This window comes from Rhipicephalus microplus, chromosome 6, assembly GCF_043290135.1.
Source record: "Rhipicephalus microplus isolate Deutch F79 chromosome 6, USDA_Rmic, whole genome shotgun sequence".
NCBI classification, from domain to species: domain Eukaryota; kingdom Metazoa; phylum Arthropoda; class Arachnida; order Ixodida; family Ixodidae; genus Rhipicephalus; species Rhipicephalus microplus.
Window position 1 is genome coordinate 81,548,558 of NC_134705.1, and position 27,957 is coordinate 81,576,514.

General features: G+C 43.7%; 1 protein-coding gene across 1 annotated transcript in view; it reads left to right on the forward strand.

Annotated features, from left to right (window-relative positions):
- The window catches only part of LOC119168592 (arylsulfatase B-like), a 60,510-nt gene that overhangs the window by 18,141 nt on the left and 14,412 nt on the right, over nt 1-27,957 (forward strand). Inside the window, exons 3-8 of the mRNA XM_075865352.1 lie at nt 1,340-1,499; nt 12,102-12,214; nt 17,649-17,759; nt 20,968-21,105; nt 24,410-24,548; nt 26,132-26,437. Coding sequence (XP_075721467.1) covers nt 1,340-1,499; nt 12,102-12,214; nt 17,649-17,759; nt 20,968-21,105; nt 24,410-24,548; nt 26,132-26,437 — 967 coding nt within the window. The remainder of the gene's footprint in view (nt 1-1,339; nt 1,500-12,101; nt 12,215-17,648; nt 17,760-20,967; nt 21,106-24,409; nt 24,549-26,131; nt 26,438-27,957) is intronic.

Here is a 27,957-nt window from a genome sequence, read left to right on the forward strand (position 1 = left end):
CATATTTCCGGTTACTTAGCTTGTGTAGTAAGCCTGAAGCCCGCTGTGCTTTGGTAGTTATATACTCTATGTGTGGACTCCAGTTAAGTTTGTCATTATAAATGATTCCCAAATATTTTATAGAGTCTACTTGCTGCATGGGTTCCTGTTTATATAGAATTGAAATTGAAATTGGTTCTGCAAGCGGAAACGCCATGAGCGCGCTTTTGTTGACATTTAACGATAACGAAATCGACTGCAACCAAATTTCCAACATGTTAATATATCTTTGTAATTTAAGTTGTAATGAGTAAATACCACAGTCAGCAGCAAAGAGTGCGATGTCATCAGCATAAATGTAGACAGTAACTTCTTGATCTGTTGGAATTGTGCTCATTAAAGCATTAAATAATATTGAAGATAAGACTGCTCCTTGGGGAACTCCACGCGTTTGTTTAAATCTAGATGAGGAACATCCATCCTTGACGCAGTAGAATTCTCTTGATTTTAAGAATTCTGCCACCCACTCAATAAAATATTGTGGGAAGTTCAATCTCTCTAGCGTATTTAACAGCTCACTGAGAACGTCCACTTCTTTTCTCTCAGTCTGAGGCACCTCCTTGGGTATGCCCCACTATGCCCTCTTTCAGTCAGACGAAATCACGTAACAATATGACTATGAGAGACGCAGTAGTGGAGGACTCTAGATATTCCGACCACCTGAGGTTCTTTAACATGCACTCAAATCTGAGCCCATGAGCCTACAACATTTCCGCCTCCATAATGGCTAATAAACTCGGTTGCTGAACTGCAGGTCGCGGAATCAAATCGCAGCTGAGGTGGCTGCATTTCCTTTGGAGGGGGGAATGTTGTAGGCCCGTGTGCTCAGATTTGAGCGCACGTACGTTTAAGAACCCCAGGTTCTCAAAATTTCTGGAGCCCTCCACTACGGCATCTCTCACAATCATATAGTGGTGTTGGGACGTGAAACCCCACATATCAATCAAATCAATCCACCAAGCAGTTTTCGCTGTATAGTGTCGAAAAGTTGCGGCGCTTCGAGCTCAGTGTCCTACGATAACTGTACGAATGATTAGCTTGCAGACAGTGATGACCAAACTAACAAGTATTCGACGCCAATACTCAATGTAAACACTGAACAGTAGCAGAGAACACGGCCTCACGATCACGTTCCAATAGTAAGGATGGTTGAATTAACAGTACTATTGTGTTATTCCTAATATCACTCTTAATGGCGAAGAAGGATTATTCTGGAAGCCGAATGATCTCCCTCATTTTCATGAACAGATGTAGGATGTACTTACTTTCGTTCAATATTTCGGACGCCCTTAACCTGCAGGGCTGGAATGACGTCAGTTTTCACGGTTCCCGTCAGATACCGACTCCGAACATCGATGCCTTGGCCGCACATGGCGTCATCCTGGAGCGCCACTATGCGACGCCTGTGTGCTCACCTTCACGTGCGGCTTTCATGACAGCACGCTACCCGTCACGTGTCGGTGAGAAAACAGTACATAATGCTGATCGTTTTGTGGGTGTGTGCCTTGTGAGCAGAAAGTAACACGTGTACTAATTGTCATTATTCAGTCTGACAATGCTACTGCTGTGGGCCTCTGTTTCGCAGTTACCATTTCAAACGTTAAGTATTCCAACTTAGATGCCTCGTTAACCTACACTGTTAGAAAAATAAAGCAATGCCTGTGTATGTTACATCAATTCCATTTTATAACATGATCTTAGTTGAAACTGTTAGGACCTAGCTGGTCTAAAAACTGAGGTGCGAACTATGCGCCGTTGGCAACCCTCTGATTTAGCGTTCCGTTAGCTGCTACAGCGCCACGGCGTATCCTACAATCCTTTTTATCCCTATCGTCATTGTACTGTCTATAATGTTTCTCCCATTGCGCCGTTGGGAAGGCTTTTTTTCGTGTACGCACGAATTTTGAATTTTTCATGGTGACTACAGATAAATGGCAAATTTTACAATTTGCACCATTTGATTTTGGTGCAAATGATTAGGCAATAGACTCATTATGTGGAGAGGTACGTATAGGTCTTGTCGTCGTCCCAGCACTGCTGTTTTTGTTTTTTGTTTTTTTTTTTGAGCATGTGCTTGCCTGGTAGACTGACTTCCATGCTTTTTGCCGTCACTGATCTCTGTTTTTAGTAGAGCACGGAGATTTTCTATGCGCAAGTGAAATATTGGCTGATATCGTTCTCCAGACTGGAAGCAGTGTTGCTGGCAGAGTACCATTCAGTTAATTCGAAAATGTCGGGAATGTACAATACTCTGCCAAAATGGGGCCTCTTGCATCGGATGTCTCTTTCAGGGAAGCTCTAAATCTTAGCTCGGTAGAGCTTGAGAATAATTTACAAACATATCTACCTCCCACATCTTGGCCGTACACTCTAAAAAAAAGGAACGAGAATAGAAAAACGGGCTTCGTACGTCCTTCGGCGCAGTGACTTCCTCCCTTTCGGGTGCTTTACCCGTCGAGCCCTCTCCCGGCAAGGACCAAAGGAGCAACGTTCCTTCTTCAGCGTTTAGGTTTCTCCTCAATCACGGGGGTCTGGCGCGCGCGCATGCGCACGCCAAGCCTAGCCGGCAGCAGCTAGTCGCGAGCGATTGCTTTTACCTAAGATTGATATAAGCAATGCAGGAGTGACGTTTTCTTTTGTTTTATTGATGTAGAATAACAGCCTCTCTTTTATCGACAGGCACTCGCACGATGCTCCACACTCGTTCATGTGTGTCTCCTGTTGTTCCATACTACCAATTTGTCACGAATACAAGGAGCTCTACTTCCCAAGCTGTATTGCATTATGAATTACCTTAGAGTGTACGAAAATAATGAATTTTTTCGTTGTCGACATACTTGGTAAGACCACGCATTTTAGTTTCGCACGGCACCAACAGCACTCATGAATTCAATGAGGCGCCTAAAAAACCATCACACTTAATTTTTCAAGATTCTAGGAAACCTGATACCGCTCTACAGCCCATGCATGAAAGCACGATTATATACAATTCATAGAGTTATACGTGCCACTACCGCCATATAGATGTTCTTTGCAGTTTACCCCCATTCGAATGCAGCCGCCGTGGCCGGAAGTCGAACCTGCGTTCTCCAGAGTAGTCACACGACAGGTGAAATCACAATGGGAAACAGGCTGCGAAGTTTCACCAAGCGTTTATTCGCCAGACTAGGTTACAACAATCAGAAACGTTTTAAACATCATCATAAATAAACTTTTGTGAAAAGTGAACCAATAACTTCTGTCGGTTAAACCAAATTCTCAATCACATCCGTTTTGAATTGCCCATGCCAGCACTGGGAAGTCGGACGGAATTATGCACGCGTGCAGTTTGCCTTTCTCGTCCATGATTCTCCTTTGTCGTGAAAAACTCAACACAAAACGCCCTTCTAGTAACAGCTGGGCACAGCAGGTAAGTACTAACGCTCACTCACCTTTGTGAAAAGAGTATTCCAAATCCAGAGTAATAACCATCACAGCCACAGCACTAACAACGAAATTGTGGCACGCACTATGATTGCGAGTTGACACGCAAGGCGAATGGCGAGAGGCATCTGAAGCAGAATAGTATGTAGGCACAACATGCTATAACGTTATTTTAAACTTGCGCACCACAGCGATAGTTCCTCCACTCAAGTAATAGAGCTGTCGTGACGCCAACAGCCACTGCCATAGCTCACGAAAAAATACCATCGGATGCGAGGTCATCTCTTTTTTCCCTCGCAAGACCCGCGTTGTAAAGTACGCATACACTGCTAGGATGGTCGTTACCGCATCAAAAACATTGTCGCTACAGGGCTAGCGGTGTACTGTATCCATGGCTAACGGTCACACTTGTGGTAAGCACGCAAAAAGAATATACGCAAACGTTAACACGAAACCACTAAACGAGGTCGACGTGACCACAGAACACCTACCACGACGGAGACAAAGTTTGGTCTGCATGCTGCGCACTCTCCGAGTAACAAGAAGAAAAATAAAAAACATGACCTCCGAAAAGGCTAGCGCGCGGCGAGTGTTTGCATTCTCGGAAGCTTCAAGAAACAAAAAGTAACTGTAGCAGTGGTTGAGAGATGGCACAGCGTTCGGAATGCCATGGGCATTCTATGCATGGCTTGAGGGTATTCGCTTTCGTGAAAACCAGATAAGCTCTAGTAATTATTCCATTCATTATTGTGCAACCATTATTAAACTTACGTTTGTCAAAGCATCAGATACAATATTTTTACGTGTACGCATGTTGTGGTATTACCACAATACGTAAAAAAAGTGTAAGAAAACCTACTTGTAGCTTGTGCCACTATGGTCAGCCGAAATTCATCGCTATATAAGCTTGTGTGCTTTCGTAGTAGTGGGTGAGTAAACATGTCGCAGTGTGTTCCGTTGCTGTGAATGTTTGATTGTGCTCTTGTTGCGTACTTGTTGCGCACTATATGTGTAGTACGTGTGCATGTGTAGCAATATGTATTGCATCAGCACATATTGGACTACCGGTGTCAGTGAGTAATCCTGAATGGGCAGAGGCGTAAACAATCCGGAAGGAAGCCGTGATAGTGGGTATGATAACGTACGTCACCGCAGGCAACTTTTTTAGTATTGCTCAGTCCCTTCAGATGGCGCCAGCTACCACCTACTTCACGGCTATGACGCTCTCACACTTCCAGCTATTTATTTATTCCAGCGTTGAACATCTATCTATCAAAGCTGCACCACTGAGTCAGAATGGTTTCGCTGCGATCGAATATACGATTTGGAGGCACATCTCGTGACCTGCAGACCCGTAAACGCATGGATAATGTCGCTACACTATGTGAATCTGCGAGGAATAAATACAGCAAGCCTAGCATGCACTCTTCAGGTGAAGACTCCACAGTATCCGTGTCTTTCGGAGTGAACGTCACTTCGCTGACCGAACAAAACCTGCTTGCTCGGTCGTACTCTTTCACGATGTTTTCATCGTCACAGGCTCATCGGCTTGTTTTTATAAACATTTCGTTCAATATCAAGCTCAGCGGGACCGTTTTTTCTAACTTTCAGTGCCGTGTACTCCTTATCAGTTGAGAATCGTTGCATTTTCTAAGCCTACTCGCTTCGCATGGGGGTAGCCATGTATATTTTCATACGAGGAACATGTTTCTCCGTGGATGAGGGAGCAACGTTTCTCTATTGAAAGACGACCATTGGGGACATCGCCTTTCCTCCCTAAATGGAGACAACGTCGCTCCATTTTTTAAGAGTGTACTACTTGATGACTTGATGGTGATGAACAGTCACAAGGCTTCTAATCACGGAAGTAGGAGACCTCGACGAACCTTGCATCTAGCCGTCAATCGAAAAACATAGAGCTTTCTATGGGTGAACTCCGTTTTGGTAAATCGCTACTAATGGTAGTCATCCTTGAAGCAAGTTCCACAGAAGCAGACTCTGTGTACATAGACCTTCCTATTGTGCTAGTGTTATCATTGCGTCCAGCTAAAAACACGTTCTATATTGCAGAGTATTGGAGGTATAGTGCATTCATGACAGGAAAGAGAAGAAGACACATAACACATACACAGCGCTAACTTTCAAAAATGCAGTTTATTACGAGAATCAACAATACACAAAGCCTAACACGCAGCGTAACAAACCATGCGCTAAATCTAGAGATCGTGTATCTTAAGAAAATTATGCAAACCAAATATTCTATTTATTTCACTGATAATGATACAGATGGCTTGCTGTACGTTGCAATTAATCGCGCCTCTATATTGAGCCTTGTCATTTCGATAGTGTTCCTTTCAGTTACACTTGTGCGAAGAAACAGGGGTTGGCGACCCCTGGACAAATTTAATCACCATGATGTGCATCGCTTCACCATTGCGTCCCAGATTTAGCACCAAGAATAATAAAAATTATATTTCACTTGATACAGGCGTTTATTGAAGTACACAGTGACAGGTACGATAGCAGCAACACCTGGCAAAGCGTAGCCAGGGAGCGAACAGCCCAGCGAGCCAGGCGATGGCAATGCGCTTCCGCCTATGTCTAATTTCTTCCTCAAGATAAACCCCGGTATTGAGAGGTAGCCACCTTGGCAATCTAGAGAGAGGTCAGAGGGTCGTAATACGGCTTGAGACGGTTATAGTGGACTGTTTCTCGCCCCCGAAGACGAAGGTCGGAAGATGGCGTAACGGGTTCAACCACATAGTTAACAAGAGAGGTCCGCGCAACCACGTGGTAGGGTCCGTGATACTTCGGAAGAAGCTTAGACGAAAGGCCGAGAGCAGCAACTGACGGGACCCGAAGTCACACAATAGAGTCGATGGTGAAAGGGTCAAGAGGGATGTCGGAGTCTAGCCGCTGTTTTTGGCGACACTGTTGGTTGTAGGTGAAAGAACGGGCCAGATGTCGGCATTTTCCGGCGTGGTGAGCCACCGCAGACACAGGTTGGTAGTCGTCAACGTCTGGATGGTATGGTAAAATCGTATCAATGGTGCTAGAAGGTTCACGGCTGCACAACAAGAAGATTGGTGAGAATCCTGTGGTGGCTTATGAGGTGGTGTTATAGGCGAATGTGACAAGCGGAAGAACAAGATTCCAATTGCAGTGGTATGTCGCAACGTAAATGACAACATTTCACCCAGAGTTCGGTTAAATCGTTCCGTTAATTCGTTTGTCTGTGGGTGAGATGCGGTAGTAGTGTGCCTAATAACGCTGCATTTGGATAGGAGTGATTGCAACACGTTTCAGAGAAATACATGGCCCCGATCACTGAGCAGTTCACGAGGGGCGCCATGGCGGAGAACAAAGCTGCGTAGAATAAACAAGGAATCTTCTTTCGCTGTAGCGGAAGGTAATGCAGTGGTTTCGGCGTATCTTGTCAAGTGATTCACGGCGATGACACTCCAGTGGTTGCCAGGGCCAGTGCATGGCAGAGGCCCGTACAAGTCAGTGCCGATGCGGTCAAATGGGTGGGCTGGGCTGGGAAGCGGCTGAAGAGGTGCTTTTGAGAGGTGCGAGACTGGTTTGCGTCGTTGGCAGGCGAGGCATGAGCGGATGTATTTGCAGACGAAGCTGTAAATTTTGCACCAATAATAGCGCAGATGAAGGTGCGTGTACGTCTTGAACATGCCACCGTGGTCACACTGAGGGTCATTGCGGAAAGCGGAGCACGTATCACGACGAAGTTGGCGGGGCACGACCAACAACCAAGTGCGGCCATCGTTGTGGTAGTTACGGTGGTATAAAGTATCATCGCGGATAGCGTAACGCTGCACCTGACAGTGAAGTGCTCGTGGAGCCAGAGTGGTCAGGGGGCATGACAAAAAGTTTAATATCGTGGCGATCCAAGGGTGATTTAGTTGCTCCAAGGCCATGTACAAGATATCAAGTGGTGAAATATCATGATTATGACAAGATGCATTGTCATCTAAAATGAGTGGGAAGCGTGACAGGGCACAAGTATCAGAGTATTGTTGGCCAGATCGATATACGACATGGGTGTCTTATTCCTGGAGTCAGAGGGCCCATCAAGTGAGGCAACCTGATGGGTTCTTGAGGTTTGACAACCAACAGAGAGCGTGGTGATCTGTTACGACGTCAAAAGGACAACTGTAAAGATAGGGGCGAAACTTTTGTAGAGCCCATATGATGGTCAGGCACTCTTTTTTGCTTATGGTGTGATCGGTTTCAGGTTTTGTGAGAGCACTGCTAACATATTCAACCACGTATTCGGCGTTCGCATCGTCACGTTGTGCTAGCACAGCACCAAGGCCGACACCGCTGGCATCAGTATTAATTTCTGTGCGTGCGCTCGGGGCGAAGTGCCGCAAAATTGGTGAAGATGTAAGCAAGTGTCGAAGTGTCCTAAACGCAGCGTCACAAGCTTCTGACCAGGTAGATAGCTTGTTGTCACCTAGGAGGAGTGCGTTGAGATGTGCAATAATAGTAGAAAAATTTCGAATGAAGCGCCGAAAATAACAGCATAGGCCAATGAAGGTGCGCAGTGCTTGCAGGTTAGTAGGCGTCGGAAACACGGATACGGCGCAAACTTTAGCAGGATCGGGAAAAAAGACTTTTTTGGAGACGACGTGTTAAGTATAGTTAGTTTTCTAGCTGTGAATAGGCACGTTTTCAAGTTAAGCTGGAGACCGGCATTTCGGACACAGGTCAAAACTTGGTGCAACCATTGTAGAAGGGTCGGGAAATATGGCGATAACACACTATCATCTAAATAGCAGACACAAGTGTGCCACTTTATGCCGCGTAAGATGCTGTTCATTATGCGTGGTAAGGTGGCGGGTGCGTTACAGAGACCGAATGGCCATACAGTGAATTCATACAACCCATATAGTGTTACAAACGCGGTTTTAGACCAGTCAATCTCAGTCATGGGCATTTGCCAGCAGCCATAGCGGAGATCGAAGAAAGAAAAGAACTCCGCTCCTTGCAAGCAGTCGAGTGCGTCACCAATTCGTGGCAACAGGTACACATCCTTTCGCGCAATCTTGTTCAGCCGGCGATAAACAACGCTAAATCGTACTGTGCCATCTTTCTTCCCAACAAAGACGACGGGTGATGCCCAGGGACTGTTGGAAGGTTTAATGACACCGCGTTTAAACATGTCATTGAATTTCTCATTGGTAAGGTGCCTTTCACTTACCGATACTCGGTAGGGAAGCTGTCGAATTGGTGCATGGCTTCCGTAGTCGATAGAGAGGGAGAAATACCTTTATTGGGTTGAAAAAATAAAGAAGGGCTTTAGGAACTAGATGGGTGGGGTCACATTTCCAAGGCTCCACTTGCTTGCGCTGCCTGCCGGTCGCGGTCCAGGAGTGCTAGTTGCACCTCCGGGTCCGAGCTAGTGAGGAGTGCCTCTCACTGCTCCAAAGAGTTTTCCATTCTATACATACGCTGTAAGCGATCGAGTTCATTGGTCTGTTTGGCACAACTTCACGAGATTTAGTATGCGAAACAGTCGCTGTGTGGCCGATTGCTCTTGCTTGGTAGTCAACAGAGGAAAATAAATTGTCTAGCAAGCGAATTCGGTGTCGTTGTGTCGTCATTAGGTCGCTGGCTATAGCTGATGTGAAAGATCGTGGTAGCGGCCGAGGTGTTGATGTATCGAGAGTGGCCATATCAGTGGGGTTGTCAATGCTTTAGAATATCGAAGATGACACCAGCGGCTCGGCTTTGCCGAGGGTTTCTCGGTGGCGTAAAGTGATTGGCTCGGGCAGCGGATTGGTGATGTACATCACAGAGGCGCCTGAATAGAACTCGAGAACGGCAAACGGCAATGGCAGTGATCGACAGTGAACTAGAAGTGTAGACAGTGCAAAAAGCACTGAGCCGCCATCTTCAGAATCACAAGAGATAGACTCTAGAATAGTAGACTGGGCAGGCACAATGGTGTCGTCACAAACTGTGATTTCGCGACACGCGTGCTTTTCGTTGATGACGTATGTCGAAAACGGGAACAACTCGAGTGCAGTGCAGGCGCGATTGATGATCGCACGATGTGTCGAGAGAAAATCCTAACCAAATATGACGTCGTGAGAACAAGATGGCAACACAATGAATTTGACCACATAAAGAAAATTCTGGATGACGACACAGGCTGTGCAGGCACCGGATGGCTCGACGTGCTGTGCGTTGGTTGTACGAAGGAATAGTCCAAAAACAGGCATCGTGACTTTTCCAGTAGGGCGGCAAATGCGGGCCTCAATCGCTGAAAGAGCAGCGGCAGTGTCGACAAGGGCTAGCGTCCCTGTTCTTTTTATAGCAACTTCAATAACATTTTGGGGAGAAATTTGGGGCCTTATGTATTTTGCCGGAACCACAGTTCTCGCCCCATAAACGGCGCTACTTAGTTTTCCTGGCGCACAGTGCTCCGCCGTCGGTGCATGAGGGAAAGGAAGCGGTGGTGAGGAGAAGGTGAGCGGCGAGAGGAGGGTGGGGTCTGAGAGATAGGATCAGATCCGTAGTCGTCTGAAAAACTGCGGCGGGGCTGATGTGGCGAATATGTGACTCATGGTGGACGCACACTGTTGGAGATAGGTTGTGCACGAAAGCGATAGTAACGGGCCGCATGTCCATCAAGGCCACAATGAAAACAAATAGGACGGTTGTCTTCCCTTCACCAAGGGTCGTCGGCTCGTGCGTACTGTACGACTGGGCGGGCGGGTGGCGATACTGGCGGGCGAACAGGCGGACTGCGTTGGCTGTAATCTTGCAGCACAAGCCTGGAAGCGACTGCGGCGTATGTCAGGGAAGCAGCAGTTGGAGCCTGATGGAGGGAAGGCGGGACTTCTTCGGCGACCAAGTCCCTGATAATATTTCGAAGAGTAAGCACCAACGGACATTTCCACTGGTCGTGAACAAGCGGCATCAGCGAAAGCTGGCGAGCGACCTTTTCACGGACAAATTCCTCATCTGTAGCAGCAGAGACAAATTGTCAGGAGTAACAGCCGATCCCGACATTGAAATCGCCTGTAGACGAGAGTGGCACGTCGCTGTGCGTCGTTTACGCAGCTCATCAAAACTTTTGCAAAGACTGACAGGTTCAGACATCGTGGACGGGTTCTTTGCCAGCAGCATCTTAAAGGCATCGTCTTCAATCCCTTTCAATATATGCCTGATTTTATCAGCAGCCTTTGCGACGTCAACGCGGTTACACAGGTCGACAACGTCTTCAATGCAGCTGGTGGATGTTTCACCATTCTGCTGCGCGCGGCCACGCAACCGTTGCTCGGCTAGAAGCTTGCGAACAGCGGGACGCCTGAATACTTCCGTCACGTGCGTTTTGAAAGCAGCCCACGTCGGGAAGTCACGTAGGTTAATTCGATGCCACACGCTGGCGGCACCACTCAAATAAAATGACGCGTAGTTGAGCTTCACGGCGTCATCCCAGCGGTTGATCACGCTTACCCACTCGCATTCGGCGAGCCAGTTTTTAGCATCCACCTTTTCGGTACCGCTCAAGATTGGTGGGTCGCGTTGACGCTATCGGCCAGGGTAGACCAATGCAACAACCAGGGCATCAGGTTGTTGCTGCGGTTGATTTGGTACTTCTTCCAGCATTGCAGAGGCTGGCTTGAGTTTCCGGCTGCGAAGTTCCAAGTTGTCGCTACCAAGCAGCTCTAGCACTGGTTACGGGGGTTTATTAAGGTACACAGCGACCGGGAGTATATGAGCAACAGCAGGCAAAGCTTGGCCAGGGAGCGAACAGCCGAGCAAGCCAGGCGATGGCAATGCGCTTCCGCGTATGTCTTTATTCTTCATCACACGCTAGCCTTCTATTCCGAAGGGTCAATACGAGCGCGATGGCAAACTGCACGGCAGCAGGTAAATGGGGTCGGAAACAGTATTTGCACCACTGAATGCATTCGCAGCGAGATGCCTGCTTTATCTATCTGGCTGAGGTGTGCTCGGTAATGACAGGTAACGACGCAAAACAGGTGATCGCGGAAATCATGGCCGCAAAACTTACACGATGTAGCTCATGGCGTCATAAAGGGTTTGTTAGCGTTACAGGGGAAGTGATTCGTGTTCGGCCGCGTTCGCTGCTGTTTTGTGGAGAGAACGCACTTTTCGCATTTGCTTGCCAGATGAAATCGCTGTTTTCTACTGCATGAAACATGTTCTCACTATGCTAAAGTAGTATGGAATGCCCTGCGAGTTGCATTTTCTGAGCTCCTGATTTGTATAGTCTCTTCATAACAAGACAGGTCTCATTGGTTCGGTTAACTGAGAGCGACATCAATCTTCAAGTCCACATAATCTGACCCTTAATGAAATATACCACAATTTAAATACGTTCGAAATACATAGAAGCGAGAAAGCGCCTCAGTTTTCATTGTCTCGAATGCATTTAGAGCTGCTATATTTATGATAAAGCACCTGTATTACGTTTTATTATGTGCTGCGTTTTTGCATTATTTAAAACGTTCTTTATTATATTCAAGTTGCTTTTACATAGTTGGACATAGTTTTCTAGGTTTTCAGGGCTAGCCTTCACGCAAGCGCTCATTTCGAGCATCTAAGTCTCAGTTTTAACATCTCCTCGATTGTCGTTCTCACCCCAGATATGGACTACGTGGCATTGTCTTTCGCCTCGGAAGCCGCACTTCCACTCCGCTTCGAGGTGCTACCGCAGTGGCTCAAGAGACTCGGCTACAGTACACACATGATAGGAAAGGTAAGCATATACGCAGGCATACTATGTGAGTGAATCAGAATGATGGTATAACACGACACTACTCATGTACGCGAACCAGCCTTGTAAGTGTTGCTGAGTCTCAATTTATATAGTGTTCATCTGTATAACACTACAGCACCTGCAAAGAACTGTTCGAACATCCTGTTCTGTTTCACACAAATCAAAAGTACATTGCTACATTAAATCGCGTTCTATAAAATACTATTCGAATGATCCCCTGTCACCTACTTGAATATTAAAGAACGCTTGCCTGGAGGGAACTTGGGTGTTTGTGTTGGGCTTCTTATAGCAAAGACTGCGCACTAGTGTATGGCTACGTTCCCACCATGATGGTATTTAAGAGGGGATGGATGTTAAAACGTCAACGTTAAAGCAATTTTAATCACAATCGCAATACAGGCTAAAAACAACTTCATTTCCAAAAATGTGCAATTTTATTGTTTTCTCTGGCACTGGTCGTCAGCCATTGATTGTGAAAACTATGGCACCCAGGGGTAGCCAGGCAAAAGCACCAGCCTTTTAGTAACCACGCCAATATTGCGCATCAGTTGTTTATTCTCAGGATCTTTATCAGCGGTGCGAAAAGTTTTCTGGAGTAACTCCAGAGCTAACCCATTGGGGGCCTTAATTTGCTCTTCTGAAAGACGAAATGGGCGCAGAAGATTGCCGTAAAAAGTATGAGGGACGCTTCCCTTCTTGTGCAAAAAAAGTACCCATCCCTCTTTGTAACTGCTCGAATTTTTGCACCATGTGCCAACAACCCATTAATTATTGCCTACATAAACCCGTTTTCTTCGGGACGATACCATAAGGTGGTGTTGTGTAGAGACTAGAGTACGCGAATGGTACTCAGTGGTTGTGTTTTAATCCCACGTGTTTGCTGAAGATTTCTTCAAATTTATTTCCGAATCTTATGCTTAGATGTCAATTGAAAATCTGCACACAGTGCCTCTACACAATGCTACATTACCGCAAAAACAAATAACCACCTACTCTAATTTCTTCAAGGCAGATGATGACATCATACTCGACTATCCTGTGTATGAACCAAGTTCCTTCGAACAGCTCACCGACGCTCCCGATAGTAACTAAGAGATTAGCTGGTAAACATTCAAATCAATTGTACTCTACTGCATTCACACCTATGTCCCTGTTCGTACAAAGAAGAAAAGCGGACGTAAGCCTTGGACTGCACTTGACGTGTTCCCCGAAAAAAGAAAGGTTAAACGGCTTAGAAATACTTGAAAACTGATTCCCAGCCAACTTGCAAGAACAGGCTCAGACTAGCTGCAAAAACCATAAAAGCAAAGGTAAAAGCAGCTAAATACAGTTACCTCTGTAACACCCTCGGTACCTTTTTTTAAGTTGTCTCCACAAAATTTCTGAAATTACCTTTTGCCAAAAGCCAACCCCAGCTCTGAGTCAGCACGGGAATATGAAAACAGAGCAGACGTACTGAATGAGTACTTTCATCCCATTTTGATAGCAGATGATAATCAACTAACACACCTTAAGCCTTCTTTCAGCATATCTCTAGCACTTCTGAACATTGCCAGAAATGGTGTGTCATATTGTTTAAAATAGACAGTAAAAATGCCCTGAACCAAATAAAACTCCAAACGCCTTTCTCCACACATATGCCGACCAATTATCCCAATAGTTAGCAATCACCTATCAAAAATCTTTAACCACTCACGCACTACCAAATGATTGCAAGATAGCAAAAAATATCCCAGTCCACAAGTCAGCAAATAAGCTGAACCATTTAACTTTAGGCCCATCTTTCTTATGAGCACTTCGTCCTCAAGCACTGCTTGAGGACATCATCGATAAACTGAGAAACACTTACCTCGAGGAAAATAGCATTCAATCACGAGCACAGCAGGGTTAGTATATCTCGAGTAGTATAGGTCACCAAAACCAGACAGACCTTATCTTTCTCGAAACTTCAAAGGTGTTTGTTCACGTATCACATCTAAAAAGAATATTAAGATTCGAACAGACATCAGGTAAAGTGCCCGTAAGTGGATGGATAAAAGACCATCTCTCGAACCGAACGCAATTTGTACAAGTTAACCCCAGCAGTTCTAAACACACTCATGCCACGTATGGAATGCCCCAGGGTAGCGTTTTGGCTTCTGCTCTCTTTCTCATTTTTACAAATGATTTATCCACTGTCATCCCTGTAACCAAAACACTTTTTGCTAACGGCTTTATACTCTACAAAGAAATTACTTGTCAAGTTGACCATATCACTTTAAATAATGCTCTGAAAACAGTTTCCGCATGATGTACCAACTGTCAAATGAGCCTTAAGTTAAAGAAAGCAGTTCTGTAGAAATATTAAGAAAACAACACGTATATAAGTTTTCTGACACCATAAATTATGGCTCAGGAGCACTGGTTTCACAACACAAATACCTTTATCCTACAATAACTGATGACCTTGAATTGAATTGTCATGTCAATAATGTCAGCTCAACAGCACTTGAGCGGCTCTTCTTTCTCAAGCGACGCCTTCTTCAGGCACCACAGACTAAATTACTAGCTTATGATATAATCATTAGATCAGTGTTTCCGTATGCTACTCCAGCATAGACTACACCAACCAGTAATATAATATCCATTCTAGAGAGAGTACGATGGAAATCAAACAGAGTCGTTTTTAATAAAGAAACAGCTCAGAGACTATCTCAGCGCTTTAGTCAAATTGGCTGGACTACTTGAATGCGAGAATAATTTTATTGAAGTGCAAAAGCGAAAGTTACACTTCAGAAAGAGAGCACTAAAGTCATTCACGCCTGGCGAGGTCTTCTTACGAGAAACAACAACAGTTTGCACTTAAGCAAACGCAGCAAAAAAAACGGCAGCAACTGCAAAACTTACACAAAAAGTAGCGCTTCACGTATAACTTTAAATACTATAGAAAGGTAGAATAACACTTTACAAATAGATACATAATCAAACGTATCATTGTCGACACCGAAAACACTGAACGCAAATATCAGGCAATATGCACTTAATGAAAGTGAAAAAAAAATATGAAAGAAGTATGTGGAATATTTGGTGCATGAATATTTTTTCCTGACTTGGGATTTCTTATTATTTCTTCTATACCTTTGTTGTTGTTCAAGACTGCCGTAATCTGGTAGTGCAACGTTTGCTAACCGTAGTCCGTTCATATTCAGTTATTCTTGTAGGTAACATGTCGGAATGTATAAGGCAGATGTTTTAAGTGTGTATACACTTTATAAGCGACCCTAAACCATCCACCGCCGTCGGCGGCGTCCGCAGTCTTCTCTCTATCTTTAAAAGAAAGAGGACTTGGCGGGCCGCAGCGCGACGCTCTACCGAATAAGCCACGGACGCGACGCTGATATCGGTGTCAGTAACGCGCCTTATACCCCCTCCCCCTTCGCTCACTCCTCCGCTCTCCTCGCTCGCTGCAGCTGCGCGCGCACCCCTCTCTCTCGCGCGTCCGCCTTTTCTCTCAGTCTCCCGTCGAGAGCGGGTCGTGAGGGGGAGTAAAGTTAAAATCCGTTGGCATTCGCCAGGGAGTTAACGTAAACTCCCCCGTGGGATCAAATTGCGATTCCCAGGAACCATTACACCATAAAGGTACCATAGTGTGATTAATAAATATAATAGTGCGAATTAATAAATACCCCTCATAGCATCACCCCGTGTATTCGCACTTAACCACGTTCACCCTCGGGAAAATGCTTGGGAGTTTTTTGAGGGTCATGAAAAATTAGTGCAATGGTAGCGTCATTTTTAAGTGATGCTTCTCAAAAACCAAGGGCAAGGTTTTCAAGTCGTGTATGTTTAGTATAGCCAGTTTGCTCAGTGTTCATTTCTACTGCCTTGATAACTCCTAATAGTGATGGCATGAATGAATGTTTTGTATTACAAATAGTGATTGCAAATTAAATTACGTAGAGCTTCCTCAAACTATTAGACAGCAATGCAGGTATGATTGCACAAGAGCGTAGTAGAGTTGTTGCTTAAACCATAATAGCGACAAATTTCTGATTTTGTAGATTAAACCAGTAGTACTCGGAACTTTTGAACACACATGATTACTGTTATCTGTCCAAGATAGCCTATCATTAAAAATTACGCCTGAATTGTATAAAGTTCACAGGTGAAAGAATCCTATTGCGAAAAGTAATAATGGGATCATTGTCTGTGACCTTGTTTTTCGCCAAAATATTATTAACTTTGTCTTGTTTACTTTGAGCTCTATTCTACTTGCTCTAAGCCATGTAAACAATTCAACCAGCCTCGTGTTTGCGTCGCTCGCTACTTAATCTATATCAAATCAAGAAAAGAAAATATTTGTGTCGTCTGCTTGCATAACCATTGAAGGAATGTGGACTATATCTATAATATGCAAAGAAAAGAATTGAAAAACGCGCTACGCTTGCACGGTTGAAATTGCTTCATCAACTAGTTCATAACTAGCTAATATTAACAGCTCTAAATACATCCCTATTGATGACACAAGGCTAACTAGACTGAAGCATTCATACAGCCTAAATGAACACCGCTAATATAATAATTGTTTTAAATACTCCTTCTTCCCTCTAATCATAAGGCAATGGAAAAACTTACTTTCCGTGGTTACCAATACCTGCTCAGAAACCACTTTTCAATCACTGCTTGAAAAGTACTCGCATGACACACAAACGTAGAACTACAAACATATTGCACCATTCCTTAATGATTAACATGGCCCTTTGTATTTCTACCGCTAACCACATGCCACCAACTACCATTGCAAAGTATGCCTTTTTTTGTAGTTTTCCGGTAAAGCTTATTCACTGGTGACCGATTGAACAACCTAATCGTAACTGTATTGGTGTGGTATGATGTGTCTGTGTTTTAAAGTTTTGTTTCACAGTTCTGTATAGATATTGTGCATGTGTTATCTTTTATATTGAAGATTACATTGTCGTTAGCAAAAAGAACTCCTCTGTTCTATTGCATGAATTCTCCTTTGATAGTTTTTAAAGCTTTGTTATACTTTTAGGATGTGCCCTTCCTGCACCAGTCCCTAATAGAATGGGTAGTATGTACTAAATAAAATAAATGCATAATTAGGACATGCTTGCACGCACTTGAAACTGTTGGTTATGCCAACCACTATCTGCTTGTTTTTTTCTTTCGCACGCAAGTAACTGCTCTTGTGATGAGGAGTAACCGTGAGGCGGGTGGAGTGATAGTTTGTTCCTTCGAAGTTAACCCCCTCCCCCCCCCCCCCCCCCAAAAAAAAAAGAATGGCTGTGGCGGGTTGGTTAATCTCCTAAACAAGCAGCCTCGAAACTCCTATACTCCCAATACAACCTTTCTCGTTTACTTTTTAGAGCGTAGAGTAAGCGTTCCGAAAATAAACCTTCTCGTTTTCTCGCAGTGGCACCTTGGATACAAGACTTTAGATCACACACCCACTAGGCGCGGCTTTGACACCTTTTTCGGCTACTACAATGGTCTTCAATATTACTATAACCACACTGGAAAACAGGTGAGTATGTGTACCCTTCCAAAGCAACAGCGCATAATTCAAATTATTGTCCATCTTCTGTGGTAAACTGCCGATACCCTGGCGTTTGTTTCGTTTAACTATTTGCAGGTAATGCACGTTCAGCATTTCTAACATACGATCGTACAGATGATGTCGGTCAACTGCTATACACTGCTTATGATATGTATAGCTTTTACAAACGCAATGACTCTTGATTGAAAATTTGCAGATGCCCTAAGGATCCACGCTTATATTCAAGCACGGTGTGTAGTAATATCCACACTGTTTTTACTTGGGCACAATTTTGTAGTTGATGGAATATGACATTCTCAACGTGAGGACTTTTCCGTGTGAATTTGCCGCCGAAAGTTCTGAAGAAAGCACGTGAATGCGTTGGTTGGCGTTATACTTGCTTCAATCGTCCAACTTGGTGAAATGGAAATTTTAATAATATTCATAGTGGTCGCACGAACTTTTTTTTAATTGAAGCGATGAATATAAAATGTTGCTGCCGGTATAGTGGCGCCGGCTACACCTCTCTTAGCAGGTCCAAATTTGACACTGCGATCTTGCGACTCGGCGGCACTAGGAGTTTTGCTTAATTTTTCTACATTACCAGTTTGATAAATCTATACTGCAAAAATAAGTTTTGACTGAACATAAAACATGAACGCCAAATCTGTGACCAGCGTTCTTGAGCCTGTCGACCACCTTGTCGTGGTACGAAATGACCGCACATTTTCTCAGCTTGTGTAGGTCAGCTGTTTCGCGAGATTATTTTTTCTGTTTCCACACCAGCTGTTCGCACACCAATGAAACCACAGAAAGAGCGAATCCTGGGTCCTGAAATCTTCGTACTTAGTTTGAAAAAGCTCTCTTTATTTCGATGGGCACTAAGCACGTGCGAGATCATTTCTATTTGGTTGTCTGGCTATAAGCTGACAATTTTGTTGCTGATGAAAGTTGGCACTGCTTCTCCTTGCGTAGCATCCTGGAATGCAAGTGGCCGAAAGTGGCTTCCCCACCAATTTGACCCACGTAGGTTCATGCTCCTCGAAGTCCGAGGACGCTAGTGTCTCGCTGTAATTCTCCTACCCCTCTCCCCTTTATGCCGAATCTTCAATGATGTCATTTTACTCACTCAACCGGATGGGCACAGTGCTGATACTACCGTAGATGCATCAACGCCTCGCTTTACTAACTTGGAAAGCCCGGTCTTAAAACGCGAGATGTATTCCAGAACTTGAGTCATAAAACCAGTGCTCTTGGAAGTGCAGCTGTAAATGCCAAAAACAAAATCGGTTCTCGGAGGCCAGTTCATTGTTGAAGCATAGTTCGTAGCTATCCTCAATTTCACTTAGATATCCTTGATGTATTAGGAGCTATCCCTTTTTGGTATAAACTATAAATAATCAACTAAGATTGGACACAAGCCTTTACCCCAAGGACTAGTCCTCCTTGAAGTGGAGTGTCGACTGTTGCAAGAAAAATGTTATTTAATATAGGGGCACATGTGATCCGATACATATGCCATTTGTTTTAAGGAAGATCTTCCTTTTTGATGTAATACAGTTTGTATTCAAATTCAATGTCAGCAATTCAATACTCGACCAAAATTCGGTCGTTTACGATGAATTGAATTTCGTTGTTGTTTTCGGGGATTCCCCCTGTAAACACATTTGAGACGGGCTGGATGCGGAAATAACGAAATAAATTAACAACATCAACATTAAAGGCATGGCACCCATCAAACTTTCTTGAACTCCATTCTTCTTCTATTGACTTCAAATTTTTACCTTCAAAAGTCTTTGACATTGAATGTTTTTCGGAGTGGATGTATTTTGCCGTCCCCATTTGTTTCATTAGGTGTCTCACAATTCTGATATCCTCAAGCTTATTTGCTTGGTATTTTACTTTCTTGCTTTTTACAATGACTTCTTTAAATTCTCGGCTGTTACCAAGAACTACAACTTCAAAACGAAGAAGGCAAAAAAGATTATTGGCAAGTTTTCTCCCCCTTTAAAACGCACAAGCCGGAGCAACCATTCAACTCAATAGTTTCTTAAAGGGTATGTTGGCAACGTGTGGTCAGCGGATTCTTGCAACGCATACTAGCAACTTAGGACGTTAAATACCCTCTAAATTTAAAAAGTTGACAGTCAATAACAGAATAATTGTGCTCAGGAAGGTTTGATAGATGTTATATCTTAGGAGCTAGGTTTCATAGGTCCTATATCTTGTGCAAACACATTTAGGATTGTCCAGATATGACGCTTGTGCGAGGATTTTTTATAAAAAGTTCGAAGCACTGCCGCGAGACCGCGGTATAAAATATAGGTTATATGCCTGACGCAGGACTGAAGGAACACAATGCTTCTTAAAGAATGCGGCCGATTCTCACATGCACTGTGGATTATGTTGGTTCTCCGCTGTCGTAGCAGGTGCCAAGATAATTCATAAGAATTGAAAGCAAATCGCCAGAGAAGTTTAAGTATTGTGGAACTGTGTAAGCATACCTTATATCACTCTGTTAAAGATTATGAGTTTATGTGCCAGATGTTTTTATAATTTTATATTACACAAACAAGACAGTAGAGACAATGTATGCCACGCGTATCTGCACGTTGCTTATATGCATGTCTAATATATAAGCCATTCATGCATGTATGCATGTCTAATATATAGCCATTCAGCTGAGAGTTATCGCTTGTTATCTGCGTCGTTTCCACTCTTATAAGTCTGTTTTTTTTTCTTATACGCTGTCTTAATGAAACATGGCTTCTACAAAGGCTGCACGTCCTTTCAAAGAAGTATTCAAGACTCAAGAGCCAATACACAAGACTAGCGTTCAAATAAAAAGAACCCTCTTTGTTTCAGCTTAATTAACTTTCATTTACCTTCTTTCCTTTTGTTTTATCATCTTATATTTCCTTTCCCTCTTCTTGTCACCAAAATATCGTTTGGCTTCTGCCCTATTCATTTATATTTTGTATTAGTTCAAGCCCGTCAAACTTGTGTTACAGGCAGGAGTATTTTCCTTTTCTTTTTTTCTTTTTTTTTGCCCCACAATAAAGGTATGTACGTATGTAGCTGTGAATTTGGTCGGTATTTCGTGCAGGTCTGGCGTTTTCTGGGAGGGCACTGTGCACTTTCAGCGCACAGGTGCCTCTAATTGCATTTTACAAATGCACCACCGCACACTGTACAGGACGGGCACTGTGGCCTTGATTTCTGGCGCAACGTTGGCAACGCAACACAAGCTGTCACTCACCTCAACGGCACATACTCAACGCACGCCTATACGACGGAGGCAAAGCGTATCATTGCCGGCCACGACACAGGAAAGGTAAACAACAACTGCGCAACACTCTTGAAATAAACCACCTTTTAAAACATAACCCGTACGGGTGGTTTCAAGGAATCCTAGAGCGCAGCACAACTGCATCATCAAAAAATCTCGTGGCTGCATTTTCTGAAAGTGGAGAAAATTATTAATCTCCCAATTACTGGCATTGACGCTATATTTTTTTGCAACACGATTATCTTCACCCCTAGTAGCCTTAAAATACAGTGTCTGGCATGCCTATTTACTAATTTCAAATACGGTCACTCTAAGTTAAAAGCATAGCAGGTGAATGTGCAGAATGAAATGATACAACGTGGTGCATATTTTACGGTGTTAGTGTGTTTCTTAAATTGCATCAAACATCTTCAATGTAAACTTTGAAACAGGAAGATCAGACGCAAAGCACACAAATACGGCGTCATTTCAGATGCCTTCCATAACAAGGTAGACATCATATTCTACATCAAATGTTTTACAACCAGTATCAAGGAATACAAAAGGTAATATTACCATTATACATAACAACAATCAGCCTAGATCATGACTTCGAAAAAAAGGAACGCTTTGATTGGATTCACGCTTACCTACCACTGTTGTACAGCTACTGCACTGGCTGCGCACGAAGGACACTAAAGGAAAAAAAAACTCCAAGCAGCTTATACCGGAGATATAGTTCAGACACAAAAAGAAATGAAACATTACTAGACGCAGGATTGAAGGTTGGTTACGGAAGGTATACGAAGAAAGAAAGCTTTCAAATTAAAGTTCAAGAACAAGGTGATGCTTCATTGCAGGAACCATTTATCTCGCTATTATGCTGCTAAACGCTAAACAGGATGGCTACTTGGGCTGGCTGGTATTGCATTTTAAAAGTATGAAGATTCTTTGTTCACAATCTCAGCAATAAACATGGTTCTAAGTGTGTGCCCTTTCCTATCTAACTTTTTTTTCTGAAAGTGCACAAAGAAAATATACTGCTTATAAAAAAACACTGGACGCTAGGTGTCAATAAGTGTCGTGATAAAACAAAAAAAAACTGGGAGGGCGTACCAATTTTATAGATTAGAAGGATCGTTTAAGCATGAGTGTATGATGCACTGATGGTTTGAGAAAGTAAAAGCCAACTTTGTACAATTATGCTTCACACGGGCCAATTGATTGATTGATGTGCGGGGTTTAACGTCCCAAAACGAGCATAGGATTATGAGAGACACAGTAGTGGAAGGCTTCAGAAATTTCGAACGTCGGGGGTTCTTGAACGTGCACCCAAATCTGAGTACGCGGGCCTACAACATTTCCGCCTCAATCAAAAATGCAGCCGCCACAGCTGGGATTCGATCCTGCGACCTGCGGGTCAGCAGCCGAGTACCTTAGCCACTAGACCACCGTTGCGGGGCGCTTAACACGGGTAGTACACTGACTTGAGTGACACTTAGGCTCATTTTGTCTCATTTTCGTATTGTTACTTGAAACATAGATTTGCCTCTACGCCGATACCGGAGGAACACTTTGTTCAGGTTGTACTTGCGCTTTTGACGAATAGAGTCCGACTGTGGAAGTAAGTTACCCTTAAACACATTTCAGTAGCCACGCAGAGGCCCGTAGCCAGAGAAGGGGGTAAGACTCCAAGGGTTTCTTGTCACAAGCGGTGTTCTACTGTGAGTAAGTAACGACAATAGAAGTTTTTTGAAGTCTTCCAGTGCCTCCCCCCCCCCCTCGCGAAAAACAATTTGTAGCTGCAGGTCTGTCATGCAGCAACCAGCACAGAATATCCAGTTACTTCTTTTCTACCCTGATGGCTCACTTACCAGTGGCAGAAGCCACAAAATTAGGAAAAGTCAATGCGTAACAAAAACTGTAACAAAAAGACACGAGGTCCGATGATATTTACCTCTTACCTAAAATTTACCCTGGCTCTCAATATCCAGTGGCTCTGCGCAGAAAACAAAAGCTGGAATCTCGTATGTTAGTAACTGGAAAAGATAATAATCACTGCATACGGGCAGATTTCCAACGAAATTTAAACATGTCGATGTTTCAGACATGAGCTTTTTCAGGTGAAGCTAGAGTATCGGAATTTTTCAAGTATACGATGGTTGCTAAACGGGCTGTGACTGATCATAGTGAGTAGGATCAGGAGGTGTATGAAGTACTGACAAACATGAGTGTTGTTTTTCACCAAGCTTCTTTAGAAGACAGAGCATGCCAAGAACTTTTTGATACGGAATCACACAGCGAGTAATCTTGCAGTATACTATGCATGAATCAGTCAGGAAGCTTCGTGATAGAACTGACACAATTAGCCTAACATTCAGGATGTTTCTACGAGGAAGAAGAACTTTTTTTCGAGAATTTCCACTATTTTCTTGAAGCTGGTGAAGAAGAGCAGCTTGTGAATTTCCCGGAAGGGAGTGAGCCCGTTAGAATGAATACCTTCCTCTAAAAGCCCGATCAATCATCTACTGATAAATAATTACCTACTTTGCGCTTTCGATAATCTCCTCTTAGATCTACAGCGAGACAAACAAAACCTATAAAGACACACTTCACGTGACTGCTGGGCACTGCTTTAGGCTAGCAAAAATATTTCCATAAATAGTTTTTCTAAAATACTTTTTTGTCTCTGACGGCATGTACGTAGTGTTTTCTGTTTTTTCTAGCCCCCTGCATCAATCCGTTCGTCATTCATATGCACATAGGACGTCTCTTGCCGTGAGACATTCTTGCGTTCATTCATGCCTTCAGGTGGGGAGCGCCTTCTTCAGCTTAAACCACTGCAAATTTACATGAATTTGAAGAGCTCACAAACACTTTATTCCCATGTACAATGTCCTGGTCAAATGTATTACACGGCAATGCTACGTCGGAGCTTGAAAGCTTGCGTCAAACTGGCACCAGATGCAATCAGTTTGAACACAAGTCATTTGAGCCACAACTTACAAAAACAGCCTCAGCAGTTATCTGTGTTTATTCCTTTTCATACTGAAGGCTTTTCCATAGCACGGAACGCAAACGTGCACTCGTTCTTTTGGCGATAATAATAACTGTTCGGAAACTACGTCCGCAAACCACAATATAATAATGACAGACACCACAGCGGAGGCCGCCGAAAATTCTAATCACCTGGAGTTCTTAACGCGCACCTAAATTTAAGCATACGGATATTAAGTGTCTTTTTGCCATTTAAATACCACCGCTGTTGTCGGGATTGCACCCGAGGATTCTTTGGCGAACAGTGAAGCAATAAATCTTGTTAGTAAAACACCATTCCGAGTTTATTATTTTTCCCTTTGTTTCGCTGCAGCCCCTCTTTCTGTACCTGAGCTACCAAGCCGTGCACGCCAGCTGCGAGGAATATGGTGTACAGTGCAATGCAGAGGCTCCCGAAGAAATCGTTGAAAGCTTTTCTTACATTGAGGCTTACAACCGCACAATGTTCGCCGGTAAGTTAGTTGACTGCTGCAGGGCTATTGAAACCGCGGGCAAGTGCAGTGCGCGACTTGGACGAATACAAGAGCCACGTGAAACATCCTCGAGGGCCGACGTAAAACTGAGCTTGTTTGAACTTATAGAGTCCTACTTATGCATGAAACCTGCTTCTAATAACCAATACACTGGTACGCAAGATAAAGTAATGAAGTGAAATGAAACGAGAATTCCGTGAGCAAAGAAAAATTTTCACCACTAGAACGGGATGAAATGCTAATGCCTATACTCACCTATATCACACAAAATGAACCGTTTCATGATGACAGGATGGCAACAATGAATTACATTTTAAAAAACGCGCCTCAAAATGCAGAACCGTACATGCCTAAGGCGTAATATAACTACATTTTCCGGGTGATGAGTAGATGTAGGCAACTAAATGCACATGCGACAGACAAACCACAAAAATATTGAGTAATAAACAACTAGACTTAACAACCTGAAAAAATCTCGACGTCAATTAGCAAAAGCAACTGCCTGCTTGCGCTTTTAGAAAAAAAAGTGTGAAGACTTTACAACCAAAATAAGCAAACTAACGTGAAACGTTATCAGGAGCGGACCGACGTACTTCAGAATAACGTGACGTCGATGTGACAGACCATGAAACGCGAAAAACGAACTCGCTACTTCAAATATGTGTTTGAAAACACGGGCCAAGTTGAACGAACCACCAATAAACCATGTAAAAACACTGTAAGAGTAAAACAACAAGACCTTCCATAAAGCCAACCTCAGCGTCAGTTATGGCTTGAGTCTTCAGCTGTCCTGTTAAAATCACTTCAACAAGTTCGCGTGCAGTCATGCTAAACGCAATTTTTAGAAATTTAGTGCCGTTGAAGTTTGGAGTCATGCTGCAAGGCTTGCTGTGCTCGCCTATTGGAAGCCGCAAGCTTCATTGCGTATATTCAAATTGCGCTTCTTTGGTCGGTCAAGTAAAGAAATCATTCCACAATTCAAACCACCGTCCCCCGCCGCTATTCTGCATCTGGGACAATACCTCCTTGAAGGCTGAGTACTAAGGAGCATTTTGTAATCATTGCAAAAAAGCATTAACGTCTAATTACGATCGCGAATTTCGCAGATGTCACGTACCTTGGGAAGCGATCTTATGTGACGCGTACGGAGTAAATTTGACTATGCTGCAGTTTTTATATTTAGCGAAACGATACGAAATATGGCTGAAAATATTTGCAAATGTTGTACTCACAGTCATATGTTAATAGTCGCCCATCTTTTATGTAACCACTACTTTGCGTAATTATGCTAACAGCAACACGGGTGTTAGCATCACCAGAAGCGGTAGGCTGACATTCAGCACTTGTGCTCGTGTGGATTGTATATGATTGAATGTTGACGTAACATAGCAAGCCTTGACCGAGACTTGTGTGGTGCCCAGGCCCGTCCCGCAAGTACTCAGAACACATAAATAAGCTGCTATTTTTATTTGAGGCCACGACGGCATTCAAAACTCTTCAAACTGTACATAGCCAAGTCGATGCATTGAACCTTCTATCTTGCACACCTCCAACACACGCAGGAGCACTGCACGTGATGGATCGTTCCATTGGTGAGGTTCTGGCGGCTCTCCAGTCCCGCCGTATGCTGGCCAACAGTATTGTAGTGTTTGCCAGTGACAACGGAGCAGCGCCTCTTGACGAAATCCCCGGATCGAATGCTGGCTCCAATTGGCCCCTACGTGGAATGAAAGGATACGCGTGGGAAGGTGGCGTGCGGACTCCCGCGGTGTTCTGGTATGGTCGTCTGAGTGGTCGTTTGCTGCGGCCACCCTCGCAACAGATGATGCACATCGTAGACTGGGCGCCCACTTTGTACACCGCCGCAGGTAAGTGAACTCTGTGTTACATCCGCTCGGAAGGTTGCCGCCTAGAATACGGTGAGTCTTATAACATTTTTAGAATGAACAAATCAGCATAGCGGCAGATCGAACAGTGTTGAGGTGCCGGAAACAATGACAGGACGCATATTCTAGCGCCAGGCGCCAACTAAGTGCTCTTTACAGCAATACAGCGATCTCTTAGTAAGCACATCTAGACGGAAGAAAAAGACGATTTCGCCTCAAAGGCGCAGCAATTGATCCTAGTGCGATAAGTTGGGGCGTCACACGCAGAAAAACAAGAAGCTCAATACTTGCCGTGCACCACTGAAGAATGGATAAGGATGTTCAGAAAGAACACACACACAGGTATGCAGGCTCAGGGCCAACAGGAACTAACAACTTTCACCGTAATTACGACTTTGTGCTTGAGCAACGCGATGTATTTGTCGACGATTCGGAACCAGACACAATTATATATATATATATATATATATATATATATATATATATATATATATATATATATATTGAAGCGATGGCACGTTCACTGACCCAGCATCTACTGCTACGCTGATGTGTGTAGCACAAAGAATTAACGGTGTTCTTTTTTTTATGTCACGGCTTCATTAAATGGGGCAATGCTCGGGTAACGTATGCTATTGCGAGACACACACAAAAAAAGGTTTTGAAATAGACTGACATCAATCCTAATTGTGGCCGAACTATATAAAGTACCTACAAACACAAAACCTATATATTAGTCGGCGACCTCAATATAGACATTATGGGCCTAAGGCCCTTGCTTTGTGTCACTTTATGTCACTCAGGACGTCTTGTTATGTCACCAAATATAAACTGTAAGGGGCAACGCTCGCGTAACATGTGTGAGACACAAAAACGGTTCAAGAAATATTTGAATAATAATTTTCCTAATTCTGACAGATTAACATAAAACACCTACAAAAACGAACCATTTATTTATTTATTGTGTACAATGCAGATATTACGCATATCAAGGCTTGGCTTCGCCCACTCGTCATCATTCGTTTCTTGGAGATGTGTGTTTTTTTTTTTTTGTTTGGCATCGCAAGCGAGTACAAAAAGGGGCCACTTTTTTGTGCGCGTGTCTAGGGCAGCTTTCAAATTTAAAAAAAGATGTTTGAGTGTTACGTGACGTAAAACATGCTAGAACTTCTTCGAAATTTATGTAGCGGTAGCGGATAATGGTTTATTCAAGCAGCTCACCGTTATAATGTCTGTGCATCAATGGCGAGCGGTCGAGATGTCTGACGCAGCGTGCTGTGCAGCGAGTAGTTACTCGTTCGATTTCCTGGTCGGCTGCTTCGGAATTTTTTCTTCCGATTTATTTTTCTGTGTGCTGTTTGTATATTTACACGTATACACAACCGGGGCATGGTGGTGACAGCAACTGCAAAAGTTTGCCGGGAGTGCTCATATAATTGCTCTTACAAGAATAGCAATATCTGTATTCTGCTTTGTTTAAGCATAATAATGCACAAACTTGC